This window comes from Podarcis vaucheri (genome assembly GCF_965113315.1).
Source record: "Podarcis vaucheri genome assembly, chromosome: 13".
Taxonomy (NCBI): domain Eukaryota; kingdom Metazoa; phylum Chordata; class Lepidosauria; order Squamata; family Lacertidae; genus Podarcis; species Podarcis vaucheri.
The window spans coordinates 38,522,994-38,544,573 of NC_138751.1; the positions used below are offsets into that span (position 1 = coordinate 38,522,994).

Below are 21,580 nucleotides of genomic sequence, written 5' to 3' on the forward strand. Positions count from 1 at the left end.
CCCCAGTAGCTAAAGTGGTACCTCAGGTTAAGAACAGTTTCAGGTTAAGAACGGACCTCCAGAACGAATTAAGTTCTTAACCCAAGGTGCCACTGTATAAAACATTATTAAACTTTTTTTTTTTAAAAAAGTCCCTGTACAGGATTGCCTTCAGATGGCTCAGGGGCCGGATAACTCCATACCCCGCAACATTTCTCCAATGAAAATAGGGACATCCTAAGGAAAAGTGGGACATTCTGGGATCAAATCAGAAACTGGGGCGGCTTCTCTGAATCAAGGACACCCATGAAAAATAGGGACATGTGTTGGCCAAATGGTGCTAAAGAAGGACAGAACTTTTTTTATGTATGCAGTAACAGCAGCAAGGATACTCATCGCGAAATATTGGAAGACACAAGATTTGCCCACCCTGGAAGAATGGCAGATGCAACTGATAGACTACATGGAACTGGCAGAAATGACTGGCAGAATCTGAGACCTGGGAGAAGAGATAGTGGAAGAGGACTGGAAGAAATTTAAGGACTATCTGCAAAAATATTGTAAATTGTATGAATGTTAGAATGATGCAGGATATAAAGATAATATGGCATTAGTGACATAGCTGAAAGGACTGTGAAAATAATCGGTCTATAAGAACAAAGGTGAAACTTGAACAATATTATGTCAAGCTTAAATATTTGATAATAAAGGGAAGAATCGGAGACATAATAGCTGATACGTATAATTTAAAACAAGTTTTTGAGAGAAGGTGAAGCATTGCTGAATAAGATTCTGAAATGGGAATACAGAGAAGGGAGATGTGAGGAGGTCAATGAAACAAGTAAAAGAAAGATAAAGTTATGGAACATTGGATGTGTGTTTCAATGTTATTGTGTGTTTTTATGTTGCATTGTTGTATTGTTTTCTATGCTTTTTCTTTAATGTATTGTATTTTGAATTTGTTTTTGTTGTTTCTTTTTTTCCCTGTAATTTTTAAACCCTTAATAAATATCTTTTTTTAAAAAAAAAGAAAAAGAAAAATGGTGACACGTGGAGGGTCTCATTTGCTGCTTTTCCACCATGAGCTGTGCCCAAATCTGCTTACAGCAAACATCAAAATACAAATATAAGAAAAATGCAGAGCACGTCAGTAAATTTTAAAAAATGACTGAGATAAATTTAACAAGCATAGAATAAATTTAATATTGCAAAAAAGAAGGATGAACGGATGGATGGATGAAAAGAGAAAGAAAGAAAGAAAGAAAGAAAGAAAGAAAGAAAGAAAGAAAGAAAGAAAAGCGGTTTTTGAGCTGGTTCAGGGTCACCCCTCTGGAACAGGCACCTCTTCAGCGGGCTGTTTATCAGAAATGAAGCTTAGTATATGTCCTTGGAGCAAGCTTCTCTGAAATTGGATTCCCCTGTGTATGCTGTTGTGAGTTGTTTTGCCAGATGGGCAGAGTGCAAATAAAACAGGATGGAACAATGATGGGCAAAAAATGACCCTGAAAAAGGGCACTCATCTCCTGATCAAATGGGAAGGTAGCAAGGAATGGACAATGCAAATTGTTGCTCTCTTATCCCACCAAACAGTCTTCCTTGTCTTCCTTTTCGGTTTATTATAGTAGGTTTCTTACACAGCTACATTCCCAAATTGCCAAAGTTAACACTGTGCCTAGCTAGCTTTGTTAAAACACAGGCTTTAAAAATGCACTGAAACTTGTCTGTATATGTTTGCGTGCACTCAAAACACATTGCTGTGATTAACAAAACAGAGGGGAAACGGTTTCGGAAGAACGTGTCTGACCAAGGCTGAAGCTGAAACGCTTTGCCACATAAATAAAACCCTGATTTTGTTAAATCACAGTTACACATATATTATTTTAGTGATTAACTAAATCCCAGTCCCCAAAGGGATATGGAGCAAGCTTGTGCAAAGTGCTGTTGGATGCCTTTATCTACGCACACGTACGGTACCTTTTGAAAGGTCTTTTCAAAACACACACTGTTGATTAGAGCTGGCGCTACAGCTTGTGTCTGGAAACAGTTAAACTACACAGCAGTATGGAAGAGTTTGTGCTGGGTGCTTTTTAAGAGATCCCCCCCCCCGGGGCCACCAGCTGGTACCTGTGAAGCAGTACTTCGAAAACACACTGAAGCAATGAATGCCAAATTGATGTAGAAGCTAAAATGTATTTATTAACTCACTTCTTTTATAGATATATATTTTATTTGGTTTTACATATTTAAGTTTACAATCATACCACAACACATCCAAAGTTACAAGGGTCTCCCGAATCTCTGGACTTCTTCCACTCCCTGGGTTCTGTTAATAAACCTTTTCTACTGCACCTTTTTTAAATAATCCAAGTTTTTTATAACTCCATGGTGTCCATAGTTCTCGTTACATTACAAGTGTTATTGCAGTCCTGCTAATGTTTTCAACTACTTACAGCGGTCTTTAAGGTAAATTGTAAATTTTCCCCCATTCGTTATTAAAGTTTTGGTCTTCCTAGTTCCTGAGCTTTCTGGTCAGTTTTGCCATTTCGGCATTGTCTGACAGCTTCATTTGCCATTCTACTCTGGTAGGGACTTAATCTTCTTTCCATCTCTGAGCTAACAGCATCCGTGCAGCTGTCGTCACATACATAAAAAGTATTTTCTGCTCCCTTGGAATTTCATCACTTATAATTCCTAATAGAAAAGCCTCTTTTTTATATAAAGGTTATTTTAAACATTTTTTTTCAATTCATTATATATCATTTCCCAGAATGCTTTTATTACCTTGCACGTCCACCACATATGGTAAAAGGTGCCTTCTTTTTCTTTACATTTCCAGCAGGTACAGTGGTACCTCGGGTTATGAACTTAATTCATTTTGGAGGTCCATTCTTAACCTGAAACTGTTCTTAACCCGAGGTACCACTTTAGCTAATGGGGCCTCCCGCTGCTGCCGCACGATTTCTGTTCTCATCCTGAAGCAAAGTTCTTAACCCGAGGTACTATTTCTGGGTTAGTGGAGTCTGTAACCTGAAGTGTCTGTAACCTGAAGCGTCTGTAACCCGAGGTACCACTGTATTTGTACCTGTCATATATTTTTGCTGACATTGTTGTTGTTGTTTAGTTGTTTAGTCGTGTCCGACTCTTCGTGACCCCGTGGACCAGAGCACGCCAGGCACTCCTGTCTTCCACTGCCTCCCGCAGTTTGGTCAAACTCATGCTGGTAGCTTCAAGAACACTGTCCAACCATCTCGTCCTCTGCCGTCCCCTTCTCCTTGTGCCCTCACTCTTTCCAAACATCAGGGTCTTTCCCAAGGAGTCTTCTCTTCTCATGAGGTGGCCAAAGTATTGGAGTCTCAGCTTCAGGATCTGCCCTTCTTTTGCTGACATTTGTTGTTGTTTAATCATTTAGTCATGTCCAACTCTTCGTGACCCCCTGGACCAGAGCACGCCAGGCACTTCTGTCCTCCACTGCCTCCCGCAGTTTGATCAAACTCATGCTGGTAGCTTCAAGAACACCATCCAACCATCTCATTCTCTGTCGTCCCCTTCTCCTTGTGCCCTCCATCTTTCCCAACATCAGGGTCTTTTCCAGGGAGTCTTCTCTTCTCATGAGGTGGCCAAAGTATTGGAGCCTCAGCTTCACGATCTGTCCTTCCAGTGAGCGCTCAGAGCTGATTTCCTTCAGAATGGAGAGGTTTGATCTTCTTGCTGACATACTTGGTATTAAATACCAATGGTACATCATTTCCATATAATTTTCTTTCAATGGACAGCATGCCGTGAATTTCAAATCAGTTTTCCATAAGATATTTATTAACTCGCTTCTGGTGTTTTGGACTACAACTCCCATCAGCCCCTGCCAGCTGAGGCTGATGGGTGTTCTTCCAAGGAGTTCAAGGGAGCAGCATACATAGTTCTTCCCCTCACACTGCCATCATAGCAACCCCCTGATGAAGGTGGAAGGGTGTGTGGATGCATGTGATTAGATCATGGTCAACCAATCAGATCCACAGAAGTCAAGATGTAAACATGGATCTCACCAGCCCTTATCCAATACGTGCACCCACAACCTCATATCGGCTCTGGAATGATGGACTTCAGCATGATTTGCTCCAGTTTGTCAAATCCATCCCTCCTTCCACGCCCACCTGTGTGAGTTAAAAAGGGCAGGTGAGTACGCAAGGACAGCCGTCCTAAAGCTAAAAGTATAAATTACAAAATGGAAAACAACTGAAGATTTCAAACTCAAATCGTCTGGGAAAGAACACTGCAAGACACAGCCCAAAACGTGCCGTTTTCTGAATGCTTCTAAATGCCAGACTGTGAAGTATAATTCCTGAATGAACACTGAAATGGAAAATAACACTATAATGTGTCTGCATGTATACTGTGAAGAATGGCATGAAAATTTCCATTGAAGCGAAAGAAAACTGTGAAGAGAACCTAACAAGTTAATAATTAGTGAGTATATCTATGTGGCTCAGTCACGTGGTGTTTAAAACCCCTGAAATGCGTATGTGTTACAAGTACATGCTAATCTGTGGTCTTCTATCTTGGAAGGAGTGTATCTTTGTTCTCAAGCTACTGGAGAGAATGGATGTTTTACTCCCTCTCTCTGGCAGAACAGCCTCAGCCCAATGGAGGCTGAAATGGAGAAGAGATAGAGCTTTAATTCTAAGTTCTGGAAGATATTCATAATCTAAGACATTTCACGTATGCCGGCATCAGTATACAGTGGTACCTCGGGTTAAGTACTTAATTCGTTCTGGAGGTCCGTTCTTAACCTGAAACTGTTCTTAACCTGAAGCACCACTTTAGTTAATGGGGCCTCCTGCTGCTGCTGCGACGCCGGAGCGCAATTTCTGTTCTTATCCTGAAGCAAAGTTCTTAACCTGAAGCACTATTTCTGGGTTAGCGGAGTGTGTAACCTGAAGCGTATGTAACCTGAAGCGTATGTAACCCGAGGTACCACTGTATTATGCAACGAACTGGGTGTAAATTTATTGCTTGAAGTCGAATGGAGTTTGAGTTCTGTAAGCAAAGCTTTCCGAACCGTATTTTTGGACCGGATAATTTTTATTTCAAAGAAGCGTTTGTTTTTATTGATCCAAACTGCTGCCCATATGTGCAGCGTTAACGATATCAATAGAGACTCTGTGGTCATCTCTGCAAAATGGGCACAAATGCTAGATAAGATAGATTCTGTAGGTTTGCTCTGTCTGATCCTTGCAAAACGCTCTCTGCCCCTGGCCTCTCACACCGGCATGGGCTTGCCACTCCCGTAGCATTTATACTCTGTTTCGTACATGCGAGGAACGCACATGATCTCCACCACAGGCACCTGGCAAGAGACCGTGGGAGGCTTCTCCACCGGGCAAAAGCGGTCCCAGGTGCGCTTGTAGTCATGGGGAGGCTGGTAGGATTCTCGGGTCAGGGGAAGCAGACCCCGGTGGGGAACGGCAGGTATGTGTGGCCCCAGACGGGGCACTCGGGTTGCTTTGAGGAACACCTTGATGTCCCGCATTGGTTCAGGATCACGGATCACGGGGTATTCGCCACACCGCTCAAGTGAGAGAGCATCCTTCCTGGCGTAGCCTTGTCGTTCCATGCTGCAGGAGAGAGAGGGGGGGTCAAAATGCGTCCATTTCTCTGAAAATGGGGTGAAACCAAGCCGTTTAAAGGAGAGAATGCTGTCTGGAAGGGGCTCCCTGTGTACACACTGCTACTCTTGGCGCTGCAGAATATGATACTGTTTGGGAATAACTTACCTTTTTCTTGATTCTGTGATACGCCATACTTTCTTTGCATGCCTGCACTCGGGTAGCACACAGACTTTTATCACTGGTATTTCATTAAAATCAGTAAAAATACTGATACCTACAGGACCGCCTCTCCTGGTATGTCCCACGGAGGACCTTACGGTCTTCAAACAAAAACATCTTGGAGGTCCCGGGCCACAGGCTGGCCTCAACCAGAGCCAGGGCTTTTTTGGCTGTGGCCCCAATCTGGTGGAACGCTCTGTCACAAGAGACTAGGGCCCTGAGGGACTTGACATCTTTCTGCAGGGCCTGCAAGACAGAGCTGTTCCACCAGGCCTTTGGCCAAGGCACAGTCTGACCTCCTCCTTTGGCAATCCTCACAGAACTCTAACCCAATGGTTGCCATTAATTTGATTCTGAATTGATTTTAAAATGAATTGATTTTAGAATGCTGTGTTACTTTTATTGTTGTTAACCACTCTGAGTCTGGCTTCGGCTGGCGAAGGCGGGATAAAAATAAAATTATTATTATTATTTCGATAGCAAAACGGATAGCTTACATAAATCGAGCAACAGCCAACATCTGCCATAATAACAGATATCATAGAGTTGGAAGGGACCCTGAGGATTTTCTAGTCTAACCCCCTGCGATGCAGGAAGATACAAGCTGTCCCTTATGGGGATCGAACCTGCAGCCTTGCCATTATCAGCACAAACACTCCAGCCAGCTAAGCTATCCAGCTGTCAAGGCACATTAGGCATGGTTATCAACCTAAAAAATACAAGTTCTGTGCCATTGTAAACAAGTTGTCCTAGCGGTAGCAAACAAGGGTCAAAGAGTGGAATGTGGGTTCAGAAACGAGACAATAAATAAATGAATAAATAAATGAAATAATATTTATGCCCCACCCATCTGGCTGGGTTTCCCCAGCCACTCATTAAAAACACGATTAAACATCAAACATTAAAAACTTCCCTAAACAGGGTTGCCTTCAGATGTCTTCTAAAAGTCATATAGTTATTTATTTCCTTGACATCTGATGGGAGGGAGGGAGCCACTACCGAGAAGGCCCTCTGCCTGGTTCCCTGTAACCTCACTTCTCGCAGTTGCACCCTAGAGGATTATGGGAAGGGAGTGTAGACAGTGGCAGAGGTGTCTGGGGTGGATGAAGGGGTGGGGAGAGAACCTTGGAAGTGCTACTTACTCAGTGAAGGGATGGAAGTCCCGGCTGGTGACAGAGATATAGGGGTCATTCAGCCGCAGAACTGCCTTGTCCCGGATGTAGAAGGGTTTGCCTGCCATCTCTTCATTCCGTGTGCTGGCCACAATGGACTGCAGAGAGCAAAGGAACAAAGCCTCTGTTGTGCGTGGAAGTCTTGAACTCCTCAGCCCACCACAGTGGACAACCCCAACCAAGTCTGGGATTACCACACAACATTCTTGAGTGCCACCCACAAAAGAGGATAGGTCATTCAAAGTAGCTGAATTTATAGAATTGGTGAAATTAACTGCAGCAATAAGATATCAAACAAATCAGAAATTAAGGTCACATTGGGTATGGTTTGAAGAATATATGAGTAAGCCCTGCTCTAAAGCTAGCATGCTGATATGTTTGGACTAAGCTTGTAAATTTGATTTAGATAATATAATAGTACAATAAAATAAGTAAGGTATTTATATTATATTATGTTATGTTATGTTTTATGTTTTATATTATCTTATGTTATATTTATTATATATTTTATTTTATTTATTTATTATAAGGTATTTATATATTATTTACAAGAATTGCAATGTAAATAAGAACTTTAAAGGAATAAAGATGATGAGCACTGGTGGAGGGAAGTCACAAGGGTGTATCACCGTCCACCTATTTTATGCATTTTTCTTTACTTATAGTCTTTCCTTTTTTCTGTTTGTTTGCTTGTAAGTGTATGTACCGGTATGTTACTGGTTTGTATGTATGTTAAATGAATAAATAACATTATTTTTTAAAAAAAACAAAGACGTTCTTGAGTGCCTCCCAGGGCCCAGCAATGACTGAGCCGCCATTTTAATTTCCCACAATGCCCCTGGAGCAATGCTGTCTCAAGGGCATTGTGGGGGAAAGGAAAGGGTGTAGCTCCTTGTGGCTGCTTTCCCTGCCAACTAAACCTGCCAGAATCAGGAGGGGAGTCCCTCAGATCCTTGACCTCAGCCTTAGTTAGAGCTCTTGGGTCTCAAGCACATGACCTGCTTTCTTTGATTGACAGGCCAGCAAAATAAAGAAGGATGTCAAAGAAAAGACCAGGCATGTTGGGGAAGGGATAGGGAAGGCCCAATCTGAGGCCCAATACCAAGATCAGAATCCCACCTCGAACTTGCTGCAGAGGCACCGAGGATAACCCCAATACAGTCCATACCTCAGGTTAAATTTGCTTCAAGTTGAGCGCGTTCGAGTTGCGCTCCACGGCAACCTGGAAGTAATGGAGCGCGTTACTTCCGGGTTTCGCCGCTTGTGCATGTGCAGACGCTCAAAAATGACGCCACGCGCATGCGCAGAAGCGGCGAAAAGTGACACGCGTGTGTGCAGATGTGCCGCCGCTAGATACGTTTACCTCTAGATGCGAACGGGGCTCTGGAACGGATCCCATTCGTATCTAGAGGTACCACTGTATAAGCAGTTAGGCCAGGGATAGAGAAGGAACTGCAATTGTTGTTGAACTACAACAGCTCCCATCACCTCTCACATCATTGACTGCATTGGCAGCGGCTGATGGGAGTTGGGGGTCCCACAATATCTGGAGGGGCACAGGTTTTCCTTCCCACTAAAAGCAGGCAGCACCAACCTTCCCCACACACCAGGAAATAATGGATACTGATTGGTCCGATTCCATAGGTAGCATGCAGAGATGTGCAAGCTTTTGTTGGAATCCATCTGTCTCAAGAGACAACGGAGTGCACCTCTGGGGGTGAAGCCAAATTGACCCCCCTGGGGCGCAAGCCTGGGCAGTGTGTAAGGAGGTCCTGGGCTGACCAAATGACAAGACCCATCCGCCCCTGGCCTCACGGATGTGGTCCAAAGGACAGCAGAGCAAGACATTTTGGCACCAGCTGGGCTGCAAAAGTTGCCGGAAGGAGGTGCACAACATGTCTTAAGGACTCCACTCTGGATTTGTGTAGGGTTTACTTTACTCCTGTTACGTACTGAGCTGAATCCTAGAAGAATAGGATCCAGAATGCAGCAGTCTGATTGGCCTGCAGGAGCAGCCAATCAGGCTTCTGGAGGAGGTAAATCCACAACCTGATTGGCCTACAGGAGCAGCACCAGATACCTTGGATGGTCCATCCAGGTGATGGTCAGCCAAGCCAAATGGCTGAGGCCCAGCATGGAAAGTAGGCTCTTGTGGGAGATTGGGCCAGCCAGGGTAGCGTTCCCTCGTCTCGCTCTTCTGGTTGCCCATGGTCAGCGGGAACCTCCATGCTCTCAGCTGCAGCTGTCGGGGAGAAGAACAGAAACAGGGGTACAGAGAAGAAGGGGTTGGGGGAACGGTCACCATGACTTCACAAGGACACCCTCTCGTGCACATGTTTCCTCATTTGCCTCGGGGAGTTTGCCTCCTCCAGCCCGGTGTCTTCAAACAGAGCCATGGAGGAAAGATGATTTGTCTTGCCATTACCTTGTCACTTAAGGGCCTTTATTTCTTCCCCTGGAACAGGGGCTTCTGCTGAAAAACACCTTCATCTATGCAACAACAGCCGTGAGAGTTTTAACAAGGATGGAAGACTGAAGAAACCCCAACTAAAGAATCATGGCAAGAAAAATTGATGGACTATGCAGAACTGGCAAAACTGACATATAAACTACGGGACAAGGATAACTGTGACTTTAAGGATGAATGGGAACCCTTTACAAAGTATTTGAAGATGCAGCAAGGCGAACTCGACTCCTTGGCTGGCTTTGAATAAACATTCACAAACTTTTTATTGATAATAATCAGCTAAATAGTTTTGAGGATCTATACAACTGTATAACATGCAGAAAACAGCATTTTTAGAGAAATCAAAGACTGGAACTGAGGGAAGTCGGGGGGTGGGGGTGGGTAGGTTCTATGGGGGGGAGGGAGGAAAAATGAGGGAGGGAAAATAAGGATGGTATGTTTCTGGATAATATGTTTTGTTTTAATTTTGAATAAAAAAGTTATTTAAAAAAAAGGAAGAACAGGGGCTTCTGGGAAACTCTGCAGAATCCTCGCCCCTGTCTCATTCTCCTGCCTGGACTGCAATCACAGAGTAAGGGGTGTGTGGGGCTCCATCGATGATATTTCAAGATTACTCCCCAAATGTCCAGCTGATTCAGTGTGTTTCTAAATGGGGGCTTTATACAGCAAACCTGTTCCTCAGGTCTGATTTTTTTGTGTTTTGTATTTGGCACACACACCCATTTTTCCCAGTCACAGGTATTCACTGCTATTCCACCACTGTTTGCTCACCAACACTAGTGGGCGGAGTTTGGCAGAATGTGTCCAATTGGGTTTTTGTGGGGGTGGGATTTTTAAGTGTGTGTGTGTCACCCATTGCCTTTAACTTTACTGGGCATGCGTGTGAATGCTTCTGTACCTATTTGCATACATCTTTAAATTAAAATAAAGGAACCCTAGAAAAGCATACAAGAGCAGATGCTTCTCATCTTAATATTGCCATGTTTTGGAATGAACAGAAAGGGGGGCTTGTGATTTTTCAGAGCAGGTAGGCTGCAAGTAAATAAATAAAAATACTTAGCTAAAAGTAGAAATAATCAGAATATTTGAAACTGAAATGCTCGCTGAGGTCACTTGGGTGATGTTGTGACACATTCTAGCGATGCAACTGGCAATCTGACTGAGCAATAGGCATGGCTTCCGCGAACTGGCCAATCGCAGTGCAGGTAGCTCGGTCCTGCCCCCCCCCCCCAAATCCTGGCTATGCCTAGGCTCAATTGAACTTACTTCTGAGTAAGCTCACACAGAACCAGGCTGTAATTTACAGACTGGATTCATTCCACCCATTCCCTCCTCAGTAAAGCCACCAAGCCTAGGGAACTTCAAGAACTGTCACTATTTGGGGGTAGGATTCAGTCACAAATTCAGGTTGCGCAGTTTAGTTGGCTGGAAACTCTTGCGCAACAAACCTGCTTCTGCAAAAGATCAGACTTTTTGCAAGAAGCAAAGTGACAGGGAAAAACACACTGGGAGTTCCCATAACACTTGGGTTGACACAACACCATCTGACCTCCCTGAAAGCAAATCGTGACAAAAGCAGATTAAATTGCCAACTTTGTCTAATCCCCCCGCAAACAAATGCGGACAAATCCTCAATACACTGGCCATCTGGATGTACCCATTGACCATTTTGGCTTCTATTCCCCTTCCCAGATCTCAGAGCTTCCTGCTTGCCCCTTACCTTCTCTCTCAAATCTTTGTTGTAGAGGACGTCCCAATGCGGATAGGCAACAGAGTAGCGGGGGTGAGCCAGGACTCCCCCGTGGGTTTTCGGGCCATAAGCGAGTTGTGAGGTGGTTGTCAAGCGTGGGATGACCTCATCTCGGAAGACTTTCTCAGATGCTGGGGGCAGCGGCTCATAGATCGTAGACTGGCGATGAGCGAAGCGGGGGTGCAAGGGAGGAGGTGTGGGAAAGAGCAGCAATGGGACAAACCATCAGGAAATGGGAAAATGGGTGCATGGATGAAAAATAGAACCAAGACCCCGCCCCCCGTAAGACCCATTTATTCCCGCAGGAGCTGGTTCCAGGCAGCATTAGCCCGCCTGCAGAGTACCTAGACAGGGGCCAGCAAACTTTTTCAGCAGAGGGCCGGTCCACTGTCCCTCAGACCTTGTGAGGGGCCGGACTGTATTTTGGAAAAAAAATATATGAATGAATTCCTATGCCCCACAAATAAGATGCATTTTAAATAAAATGACACATTCTACTCATGTGAAAACACCAGGCAGGTCCCACAAATAACCCAGAGATGCATTTTAAATAAAAGGGCACATTCTACTCATGGAAAAACACGCTAATTCCCGGACCGTCTGGAGGCTGGATTTAGAAGGCGATTGGGCCTGATCCGGCCCCCGGGCCTTAGTTTGCCTACCCATGACCTAGAGGCATAGCTGTCAACTTTTCCCTTTTCTTGCGATGAATCCTATTCGGAATAAGGGAATGTCCCGTAAAAAAATGGAAAACGTTGACAGCTATGCCTAGAGGTAGCGGGAGGGGGTGTCAGTCCCCCGCTACAAACCACATCGCTTCCCCTAATCCGAATTGCACCAGCCATCCCCCTGAAAGCCACCAGCTTTGGCTCACTCGTGCATAGGGCGGCGGGAAGGGCAGTGGGGGGCTGTAATTGAGCCCCACTCCGCTGCTAGTCAGCTTCCAGTCATGCCTGCGTCCCTGCCGGGGCACCAGCGTCGGGGAGTCCACCTCCCAGTCGAAGGGGAAGGCGGAGAAAGTGCCCGCCATGTCCGCCTCCGCTTTTGGGACATGGTTGCCGGGCGGCCGGGCGGAGGAGGAGGAGGAGGCGGCTGGTACCCTGGGCACCAGGAAAGGGGCGGGGCCCCTGGAACGTTAGCGACAAACGTCGCCATGGAGATGGAACGCTCGGCAGCCGGGCGTTCTAGCGCCCCCTTTGATCGAGCCCTGGATTCCATCCGGTCCCGTCCTAACGAGTCCCAATGGGATGCTGGACCGCTGTGGGAGGGGGAGCCAGGGTTTGCACCTGGATTTCCTGGGGGCCGGAAGGCCTGCTAAGGATCGTTGCTACTGAGTGCTAAAGGCCGTGGCTGAACGGTTGGGGTGCAAGCTCTTGTTGTGTGCAGCTCTTGTTGTGTGAAGCTCTATTCGTGTTTACTGAGGAGTAAGCCCCTACCCGGTCCCTCAGCCCTTTCCACCTTGCTCCCAAGTAAGCGTGCATCGGGACTGTAACTTCAGTCGGAGCAGTGGCGTAGCGTGGGTTGTCAGCACCCGGGGCAAGGCAAGTAATTTGCGCCCCCTAACCCTAACCCCCAGATGTTGCGCCCGGTGCGGCCAGCCTCCCCCCCTGCACCCCCCACGCTACGCCACTGAGTCGGAGGATGATGGTTCTTATCATCCTTCATTGCATGCATGCACAAATGGGAGCTGCAACATAATGTTGCAGTATGGCAGGGGCAGAGGACCTGTGCCCCTTCCATTGGTGTTGGACGCCAACTCCCATCAGCCTCTTCTAGGACATCTGGTCTCATCCCACCTCTGTTTTCTGTCTCCCCACGCCCCACTGCCTGCCTCCCATGACCACTGATCAAAGCAAGCAGTTATTGCAGTTCAAAGGCCTTTAGAAGACCTATTTATTATTAACATTTTTATTGTTGCTGTTGTTAATATGATTATTGAAAGGTTATGTCCAGTCAAATTCGACTGTGGGGTGCGGTGCTCATCTACGCCTTCAGGCCGAGGCAGCTGGTGTTTGTCCACAGACAGCTTTTCTGGGTCGTGTGGCCAGCATGATTAAACCACTTGTGGCACATGGGACACCGAGAACATTACTAAAGCTCATGGAAACACTGTTAACCTTCCTGCTGCAGGGGTACCTATTTATCTACTCGTGCTGGTATGGTTGGCAGGAGCTGGGACAAAGAGACAGGAGCTCACCCCATCGCTCGGATTCGAACTACCGATCTTACGATTGGCAAGCCCGTTGTTGCTGTTTAGGACATCCCTATTTTCATTGGAGAAATGTTGGAGGGTGTGACAGACCCTCCAAGTGTTTTGGATTTACAGAAGACTTCCCTGTTTCCGATTTGATCCCAGAATGTCCTACCTTTCCTTAAAAGGTAAAGGTAAAGGGACCCCTGGCCATTAGGTCCAGTCGTGGCCGACTCTGGGGTGGCGGCGCTCATCTCGCTTTATTGGCCGAGGGAGCCGGCATACAGCTTCCTGGTCATGTGGCCAGCATGACTAAGCCGCTTCGGGCGAACCAGAGCAGCACACGGAAATGCCATTTACCTTCCCGCCACAGCAGGACCTATTTATCTACTTCAGTGTTTCCCAACCGGTGTTCCGCGGCACACTAGTGTGCCGCGAGACGTTGCCTGGTGTGCCGTGGGAGGGAGGCGGGCGAGTCGGGCGGCGAGAGGCGGGGCGGCGGCGGCGAGGAGAGGCCGCCCAGCGCGGGGCTCTCGCCGTCTGCCTGCCTGGCTGCCTGCGTGGCGCTGACGTCACGGGGCTGTAATGTGCCCCACATAGGCACACGCGGGGCGGCGAGCAAGCTCCCTCCCACATCCCATCGCCGCTCGCTTCGGCCGGCCTACTGGGCTGTCGCAGGCGGAAGGCCTGCGCATGCGCAAGGTTTCCGCGCCTTCGGGATTCCCTTCACGCCTTCCTCCTCCCGGGTCCTTGAGAGCGCGGGAAGCGGCAGCGCGAGACCGGCGTTGAGCCTGGTAGGTATTGCGCTTGCCAAGGCAGTCATTTGGGAAATGAAAACTTGCAAAGCAAGCAACCAGTTCAATCTGAAGTACGTGTATGCTTAATATCCTGTATCTGAAACCTGTTCTGCCCCCTCCCCCACACTTGGTGCCATTTTCATCTACACATGCAGCAGAGTAAGTTGACCCAGAATAGTACCAATTCAGATGGCAGATGGGAGAATGACAGTGCTGAATGCTTTCCCATGTAGAACAGTCCCTGCAAATAAAAACCTAGCATATTTGGAAGAGGGATGCTAGCCTAACCATTACCTTCTATGCTGTTACTATTTTTTTATTTTTTTTTTACATAAGTAAAAAGTGACCTTTCCCCATCTGGCATGGTGGTGTGCCTCGAGATTTTTTTCATGAAACAAGTGTGCCTTTGCCCAAAAAAGGTTGGGAAACACTGATCTACTTGCACTTTCTGCTTTCAAACTGCTAGGTGGGCAGGAGCAGGGACAGAGCAACGGGAGCTCACCCCGTCATGGGGATTCGAACCGCCGACCTTCTGATCGGCAAGTCCTAGGCTCTGTGATTTAACCCACAGTGCCACCCGCGTTCCTTAGGATGTCTCTATTTCCATCAGTGAAATGCTGGAGGGTGTGGAGTTACGCATACCCCCCCCAATCCAAGTAGATAAGTAACTATACAATCTTTAGACATCTGAAGGCAGCCCTGTTTAGAGAAGTTTTTAAATGTTTAATGTTTTAATATGTATATGTTGGAAGCCACCCAGAGTGGATGGGGCAACCCAGTCAGATGGGCAGGGTATAAATAATAATGTTATTGCTATTATCATTAGGGAATAGGACTTTCCTATTTTCACTGGAGAAATGTTGGACCTTGATGAGTCATCTCTTCCAACCTTCCCCAAGCCTTGTTAGCTCCCAGGGAGATACGTCAGTGGGACGTCATGCACCATTGATACTCTTGTGTAGGCCTTCCAAGGGGCAGCGGGCAGAGACAGCCCTGCTCAGAGAAATTGGATAGGAGAAAGCTCTTTAACGCAACAAAAGAAGCAAGAACAATTTAAACAATGCGTCTGCTAGGGCTGCAAGAGACCCGTCTCAGGTATGGACGGCTTAAGAGAGCAGAGCCTCTTGCGTGGATCTTAAAAGCCAGGACTCGTTCATTACAGGGAGGAAATGGTTTCTGGGGTAACCTGGTCCTAAGCCATTTCTTAGGGCTTCAAAGGTCATTGCTGGCACTGCTAAATGGAGCCCGGAAACAAACAGGCAATCAGTACAGATGGAATCAGTTCTGATCTTGAAGCGCCGGATAACAATCTGGCGTTTTGTACTAATTGAAGTTTCCGGGCTCTTTTCAAAGGGCAACCTTGCAATAAAGAACATTGCAGTTAATCCTTCCTAGAAATTAAAAAAAGGAGAACCTTTTGCAATTTTACAGTTGGGTGCTTTCTTCAAATCGTGTGTTTTCCAGCTATCACAGGTGTGGCGGAGAACCTTGGTCCCTCCAGATATTGCTGAGCTGCAGGGGCCAGTGAAAGGAATATTTATATATTATATATTATATTTATAATATAACGTTGGAGGGGTGGAGAGCTGAATTTCAGAATCCCATCCCATCCGCTCCGTTCCATTTCCCCTTCCTCCCTGCTTTCCCCAGTGTGCTGTAGCAGTTGGAGCATCAGACTAGGACCTGGGAGTCCAGGGTTCGAATCCCCACTCAGCCATGAGGTTCACAGGGTGACCTTGGGCCAGTCAATGCCTCGCAGGGTTGTTGTGGGGCTCAAATGAGGCAGGGGCGAAACCGTGAGCTCCTTGGAGGAAAAGGGTAGGATATGAATATAATCAATCCATAAATAGTCAGTGACCATGCAGGCTGCTTGGAGGCAGGGTTCCTTATGATGTTCCTTATGAGCCTCACTGGGGAGAGTGTTCTACAAATGAAGCCACCGCAGAACAGGCCTGTTCTTGTGTTGCCCAGCCCTCCAGGCTTCTCATGGAGGTGGTACACGAAGGGCTTCAGGGTGAGCGTGAGGCTTGCCAGCTGGTAGAAGGAAGCTTTTTCGGCTGTGGCTCCGATCTGGTGGAACGCTCTGTCACAAGAGACTAGGGCCCTGCGGGACTTGACATCTTTCCGCAGGGCCTGCAAGACAGAGCTGTTCCACCAGGCCTTTGGCCAGGGCACAGCCTGACTCCCTCCATCGGCAATCTTCGTTGAGCTCTGGCCCAATGGTTGCCAGTGGCTTGATTTGAATTAATTTTATAATGAATGATTTTAGAGTGTTGTGTTGTACTGTTGTACTGTTGTACTGTTGTACTGTTTCATTGTTGTTAGCCGCCCTGAGCCCGGCTTCGGCTGGGGAGGGCGGGATATAAATAAAATTTATTATTATTATTATTATGTTATTCTAGAGCAGTGTTTTTCAACCTTTTTTGGGCAAAGGCACACTTGTTTCATGAAAAAAATCACGAGGCACACCACCACTGTGTGCGGAGAGGGAGATGTCAGAGCCCCGCTGCTCTCTATGGGGAATCGGATGAGAGCAGACCGCCTGTCCGCTCTCATCCGATCCCATCTGATCTGATCCCCACCCAGGACGGATGGAAAATAGGGTGGACACAGTCCAGCGCCCGCCTAGTGGGCGAAAATTTGACTTTTTTTTTTAATCTTTCGAATTTTTCAATTTTTCCCACGGCACACCAGGCAACATCTCGTGGCACACTAGTGTGCCGCAGAATAGTGGTTGAAAAACACTGTTCTAGAGGGCTTTTGTACTTCTGCCAGCTGAGAGACTCCCCCAAGACTTCTGATGCCCAAAGCTCGTGTGCGATCCTCAGGAGCACCCATCAACTGCAACCCACACCTCCAATAATAAAGACTTGCCATTTTACTTTCAGCCATCCGATGGCACTCAGGGTCAGTGCACACTATCACTTTTGGAGTTCCAGGTGGGTGGGATGGATTTGGAGAGGGTGGGGTGCATTTTATTGGTTTATTTATTGAATTTATATACAGTGGTACCTCTGGTTAAGTACTTCATTCGTTCCAGAGGTCTGTTCTTAACCTGAAATTGTTCTTAACCTGAAGCACCACTTTAGCTAATGGGGCCTTCTGCTGCCGCTGCGCTGCTGCTGCACAATTTCTATTCTCATCCTGAAGCAAAGTTCTTAACCCAAGGCAATATTTCTGGGTTAGCGGAGTCTGTAACCTGAAGCATATGTAACCTGAAGCGTCTGTAACCCGAGGTACCACTGTACCACCCTGTATCCAGGGGACTCATGCATGTTCCTAGCAACCCTGAGAACCAGTGAGGGCCAACTTGAATTAAAATGGGGGGGGGAGCCCCACCCCGCATAATTGATTACATGACACAGTGCATGTGTGCCACGGCTAAAAATTGGCCGCTGTTTCTTTAATGCCAAAAGAACTAAGTCAGCATGAGTTAGCGGCCTACAATGACTTTCACCAAATTGTACCTGTATATATAGAGTGTTCAATGATAGTGTTGGGTGTGAGTTGGTTGGATGGTAGAAAGCTGGTTGTGTTTGATATGTATAAAGCTGTCAGTCGTGGTTGGAGAAGACAACTTTTAAGAATAAAAGCAGCAATACTCTTCAAAGTACCGTATTTTTCGCCCTATAGGACACACTTTTTCCCCTCCAAAAATGAAGGGGAAATCTGGGTGCGTCCTATGGGGTGAATGCAGGCTTTTGCTGAAGCTTGCAGAGTGAGAGGGGTCGGTGCGCACCGACCCCTCTCGCTCTCCAGGCTTCAGGAACACATCCGCAGCCCTACGGGAGGTCCGGCAAGGCTCCCCACGCTGTGGATAGCAGCCTGCTGCCCGGCGCGAGGGACGCCCTGAAGCAGAGCGCCCCCCGCGCCAGGCAGACATCCGCAGCGTGGGGAGCCTTGCAGGAGTTCCCGGCAAGGCTCCCCACGCTGCGGATAGCAGCCTGCCGCCCCGCGGGGGGGGGGGCGCCCTGATGCAGAGCGCCCCTCGCGCGGGGCAGACATCGGCCAGCCCCACAAGCTTGGGGGACAGCAGGGAGGCGCAGCGCCGCCATCCCGCTGTTCCTCGACCTGGTTCTGTTTCCCCGACCTGCTTTTGGGGGGAAAATAAAGGGAATTTTTTTTTCCCTTTATTTCCCCCCCAAAAAACTAGGTGCGTCCTATGGGACGGAGCGTCCTATGGGGCGAAAAATATGGTACTCTTTCTCAAAGACTCTTTTGTGCCAACTAAGGCCTGAGGACTAGGCAAAGGAGTAAAAAGGAGGTCAGAACCTTTTCTTTTTCAAACACTGACAATGTGTACTATTTTAATGGCAATGCCCATCAACTTTGGGGGTTCCCGGCCCCCTCAAATATTTTATTGGTGGGCAGAGACCCCCTTGGCTCCTAAGAGTTGGCTCCTGTGGTGTGATGTCACACAGGAAAAACGTGCCCTTTTGAAAAACAGGGCTTGGAATTGGGTAGGGGGAGCGAGCAGGTAGGTGAGGAGGAGTTGTGTGGGGCAAGAGGTGTTCTGGGAACAAGAAGGAGGAAGTAGGTAGAACTTGGTGAGGGGTGTGTGTGTGAAGGCCATCTTGGCACAGGGGCAGGGATATGGGGTTCACAGTGCCTTGTGTTGCTGGGGAAACAAGCCCCTCTTGAGATCTAATGCTCTCCAAAGGAGACTCGGGCGTGAATAGGTGTTAAGAAGCCATTTTTCTTAAAGACATGACCGTCTCCGACACGTCTCGATTCCCAATGGAAACATGACTCTGGAATCTGGCTACCGCTTGGCACAGATGGGGGTGGTGACTCCATTTGTTTATTTGTTTCAAAAGGCGAAGGCGATGTGGGCCCTTATCCCCAAAGACCTGTGGCTAAGGCCTCCCAGGGTCGCCCGCCGCCCCAGCAAAGCCTGTTATGATATCTCCTGCCCGCCATATTCCGCTGCGTCTTGCTGCTGCGGTCGTATATTGCAGACACACCCTGCGTCTATCCTGACAAAGCGCCAGGCAGCAGTCTTCTTGGAATCCATAGTGAAGGCCCTCACATAGGTTTGGGTCGTCTGGCACTCAGAGATCCAGTAGTTTCGATCCACCCCGCGGCAACCGCCCACAGTTCCCCTTCTGGGTGTGCACTTGGTCTCGAAAAAGTACTGCCTCAGCCGGCCGTGAGGCGTCTGAAACTCAGAGAGCAGCGTCACATTCCTGCCACGGATGTCCACAGCTGTATGTTTGTCTGCCACCCAAGTGCTTGTGCTGTCACACACGGCCAACATCGCCTCAGCAGTGTCCGACAAGGGTTGGGTGGTCGGCTCACTTCTAGAAAGAGCAACACGGGGAGACAGGAACTCCTCGTCCCCGACTGGAGGAGCATGCGTGCCAAGGATGTCAGCAGCGTTGGGAAGAGGGGTGGCATGAGAGACGACGCAAAGCCATGCGGTGACCACAGTAATCAGCATGGCTTCCTCTATGATGGGGAACCTGTGCAGGAAGGGGGGAAAGGCAAGCCTGGGAAAATGCGTCCGCCAATAAAACGTCCCATCCACAACACAGGTTGCCAGCACGTGGTCCCCCCCCCCAAAGGCCACATCAAGCTCATGGATTTAGGGCAAATCCTAGCTTCCCTGCCCCCCAATAATTTTCGTACTTTCGCAAACTTTGGAGCTCCCCTAAACCTGCTGATACCTCTTTTTTTAAAAAATAAAAATTGAATTACATTTATATCTCACTTTTCCATCAAAGAGCTCCAGGTAATGTATACAGTGGTACCTCGAGTTAAGTACTTAATTCGTTCTGGAGGTCTGTTCTTAACCTGAAACTGTTCTTAACCTGAAGCACCACTTTAGCTAATGGGGCCTCCCGCTGCTGCTGCGCCACTGCTGCATGATTTCTGTTCTCATCCTGAAGCAAAGTTCTTAACCTGAGGTAATATTTCTGGGTTAGCAGAGTCTGTAACCTGAAGCGTATGTAACCTGAGGTACCACTGTACATGGTTCTCTTCCTCTCCATCTTAACCAAGGGTGCCAACTTGGGGGATGGGCAGCCCCCTCAAATATTTTATGGGTGGGGAGGGAGACAAAGATATATTGGCCCCTAGGAATTGGCTCCTAGGCTCTCAACAACCCCATGAGGTAAGTTAGGCTGAGAGATTGCGACTGTCCCAAGGTCACCCATGGAAATTTATGGCTGAGCAGGGATTTGAAGCCCAGTCTCCCAGGCCCTAACTTCACAAATAGAGGGAATGACAGTGCAGATTGTGCCCATCCCTCCACCTGCTATAAAAGTGATTTCCCCAACTTTTCTGCCAGACCCAGGGCCCAATTGTTAGCAACAGCAACCTGCACCGCGGGAAATTTTCTTCTTAATTTTGTAATTTTTTTTTACCTTTACCTACTGGGATCTGTTCTCTCCTCTGCTTCTTGATTCACTCTTCTTTCCTCTCCCTTTCTTGCTCTATCAGTCCCCTTTCTGTTCTGATGACATTCGCAGTGCTGCCGTTGCAGACCACTGTAAGTCAACAGAGCTCTCTCTTTTTTGGCTACAGCAAACAAGAGGTCAAAGTACGGTACCCGGATATGGTGTCTTTTAGGACTTTGGCCAACTAGAATCTGCTGAAGAGAACATTTGGGTAGTTTCACGAATTCCACAGGGCCAGGGGCCTGAAGTTATTTGGCTGCACTAAACTAGAATCTGACAGAACTTATTAGATATATACAGTCATCCCTTGGTTTTCGAACAGCTTAGTTCTCTAACGTTTTGGCTCCCAAACGCCGCAAACCCGGAAGTGACTGTTCCAGTTTGCAAACTATTTTTGGAAGCTGAATGTCTGACAGGGCTTCCACGGCTTCCGATTGGCTGCTGGAGTTTCCTGCAGCCAATCAGAAGCCACACTTTGGTTTCCGAACATTTTGGAAATCGAACGGTCTCTGTTCGACTTCCAAGGTACGACTGTGTAGAGGCACTTGCCTCTGTCGAATCACAGCTCGGGCATTTCATGGAGATTCCAGCTGGGGAGGATGGCAAGTACTGCAGGCACGCGTGTGGTGCCCACAGTGGTTTCTCTGGTTTGCTAATGTGCCCACAGGTCTAAAACAGTTGGGAGACCATTGCCCAAAGGCAGTCCAACTCTTCATAAGGACTTGCAACTCCACATCAAGCCATCAGGTGGCGCTCAGGGCCAAAGGACACTTTCCCCTTCCAAAGCTACAGCAGGTGAGGACTATAGCATGGGTAGGCAAACTAAGGCCCGGGGGCCGGATCCGGCCCAATTGCCTTCTAAATCCGGCCCACGAACGGTTAGGGAATCAGCGTGTTTTTACATGAGTAGAATGTGTCCTTTTATTTAAAATGCATCTCTGGGTTCTTTCTGGGGCATAGGAATTTGTTCATTTTTTTTTCTTTTTTCCAAAATATAGTCCGGC

The 21,580-nt window shown here is 47.5% G+C and overlaps 2 protein-coding genes and 1 long non-coding RNA gene across 4 annotated transcripts in view; 1 reads left to right on the forward strand and 2 right to left on the reverse strand.

Annotated features, from left to right (window-relative positions):
* Positions 1–5,036: 5,036 nt before the first annotated feature.
* Positions 5,037–12,311, reverse strand: SAXO3 (stabilizer of axonemal microtubules 3). The gene is made up of 5 exons (XM_082194495.1): positions 12,065–12,311; positions 11,161–11,349; positions 9,054–9,215; positions 6,944–7,071; positions 5,037–5,588 (listed from the first exon to the last, which is right to left on the reverse strand). The coding sequence occupies exons 1-5, from the start codon at positions 12,218–12,220 to the stop codon at positions 5,234–5,236; spliced, it is 990 nt and encodes a 329-aa protein (XP_082050621.1). The 5' UTR covers positions 12,221–12,311; the 3' UTR covers positions 5,037–5,233.
* SNRNP70 (small nuclear ribonucleoprotein U1 subunit 70) overlaps positions 8,285–21,580 on the forward strand; it is a 116,507-nt gene continuing 103,211 nt past the window's right edge. The window contains exon 1 of the mRNA XM_082194442.1: positions 8,285–8,289. The gene's annotated coding sequence lies outside the window, so the exon portion shown is untranslated. The remainder of the gene's footprint in view (positions 8,290–21,580) is intronic.
* LOC309516076 lies at positions 18,942–20,839 on the reverse strand. Of its 2 annotated transcripts, none has more exons than XR_014212747.1 (2): positions 20,554–20,839; positions 18,942–19,640 (listed from the first exon to the last, which is right to left on the reverse strand). It is a non-coding gene; the product is annotated as an uncharacterized lncRNA (long non-coding RNA). The 2 variants fall into 2 exon arrangements; XR_014212748.1 differs by having other exon boundaries at positions 20,544–20,839.

Excerpts from the sequence above, each read along its gene's own strand:
- SAXO3 (XM_082194495.1), bottom strand. The coding sequence starts at position 12,220 with ATGGCGGGCACTTTCTCCGCCTTCCCCTTCGACTGGGAGGTGGACTCC. Across the intron at positions 11,350-12,064 it reads TCCCGCCGCCCTATGCACGA|TCTACGATCTATGAGCCGCT; the intron begins GTGAGCCAAAGC and ends GCTCATCGCCAG. Across the intron at positions 5,589-6,943 it reads GACTTCCATCCCTTCACTGA|CATGGAACGACAAGGCTACG; the intron begins GTAAGTAGCACT and ends TCTCTCCTGCAG.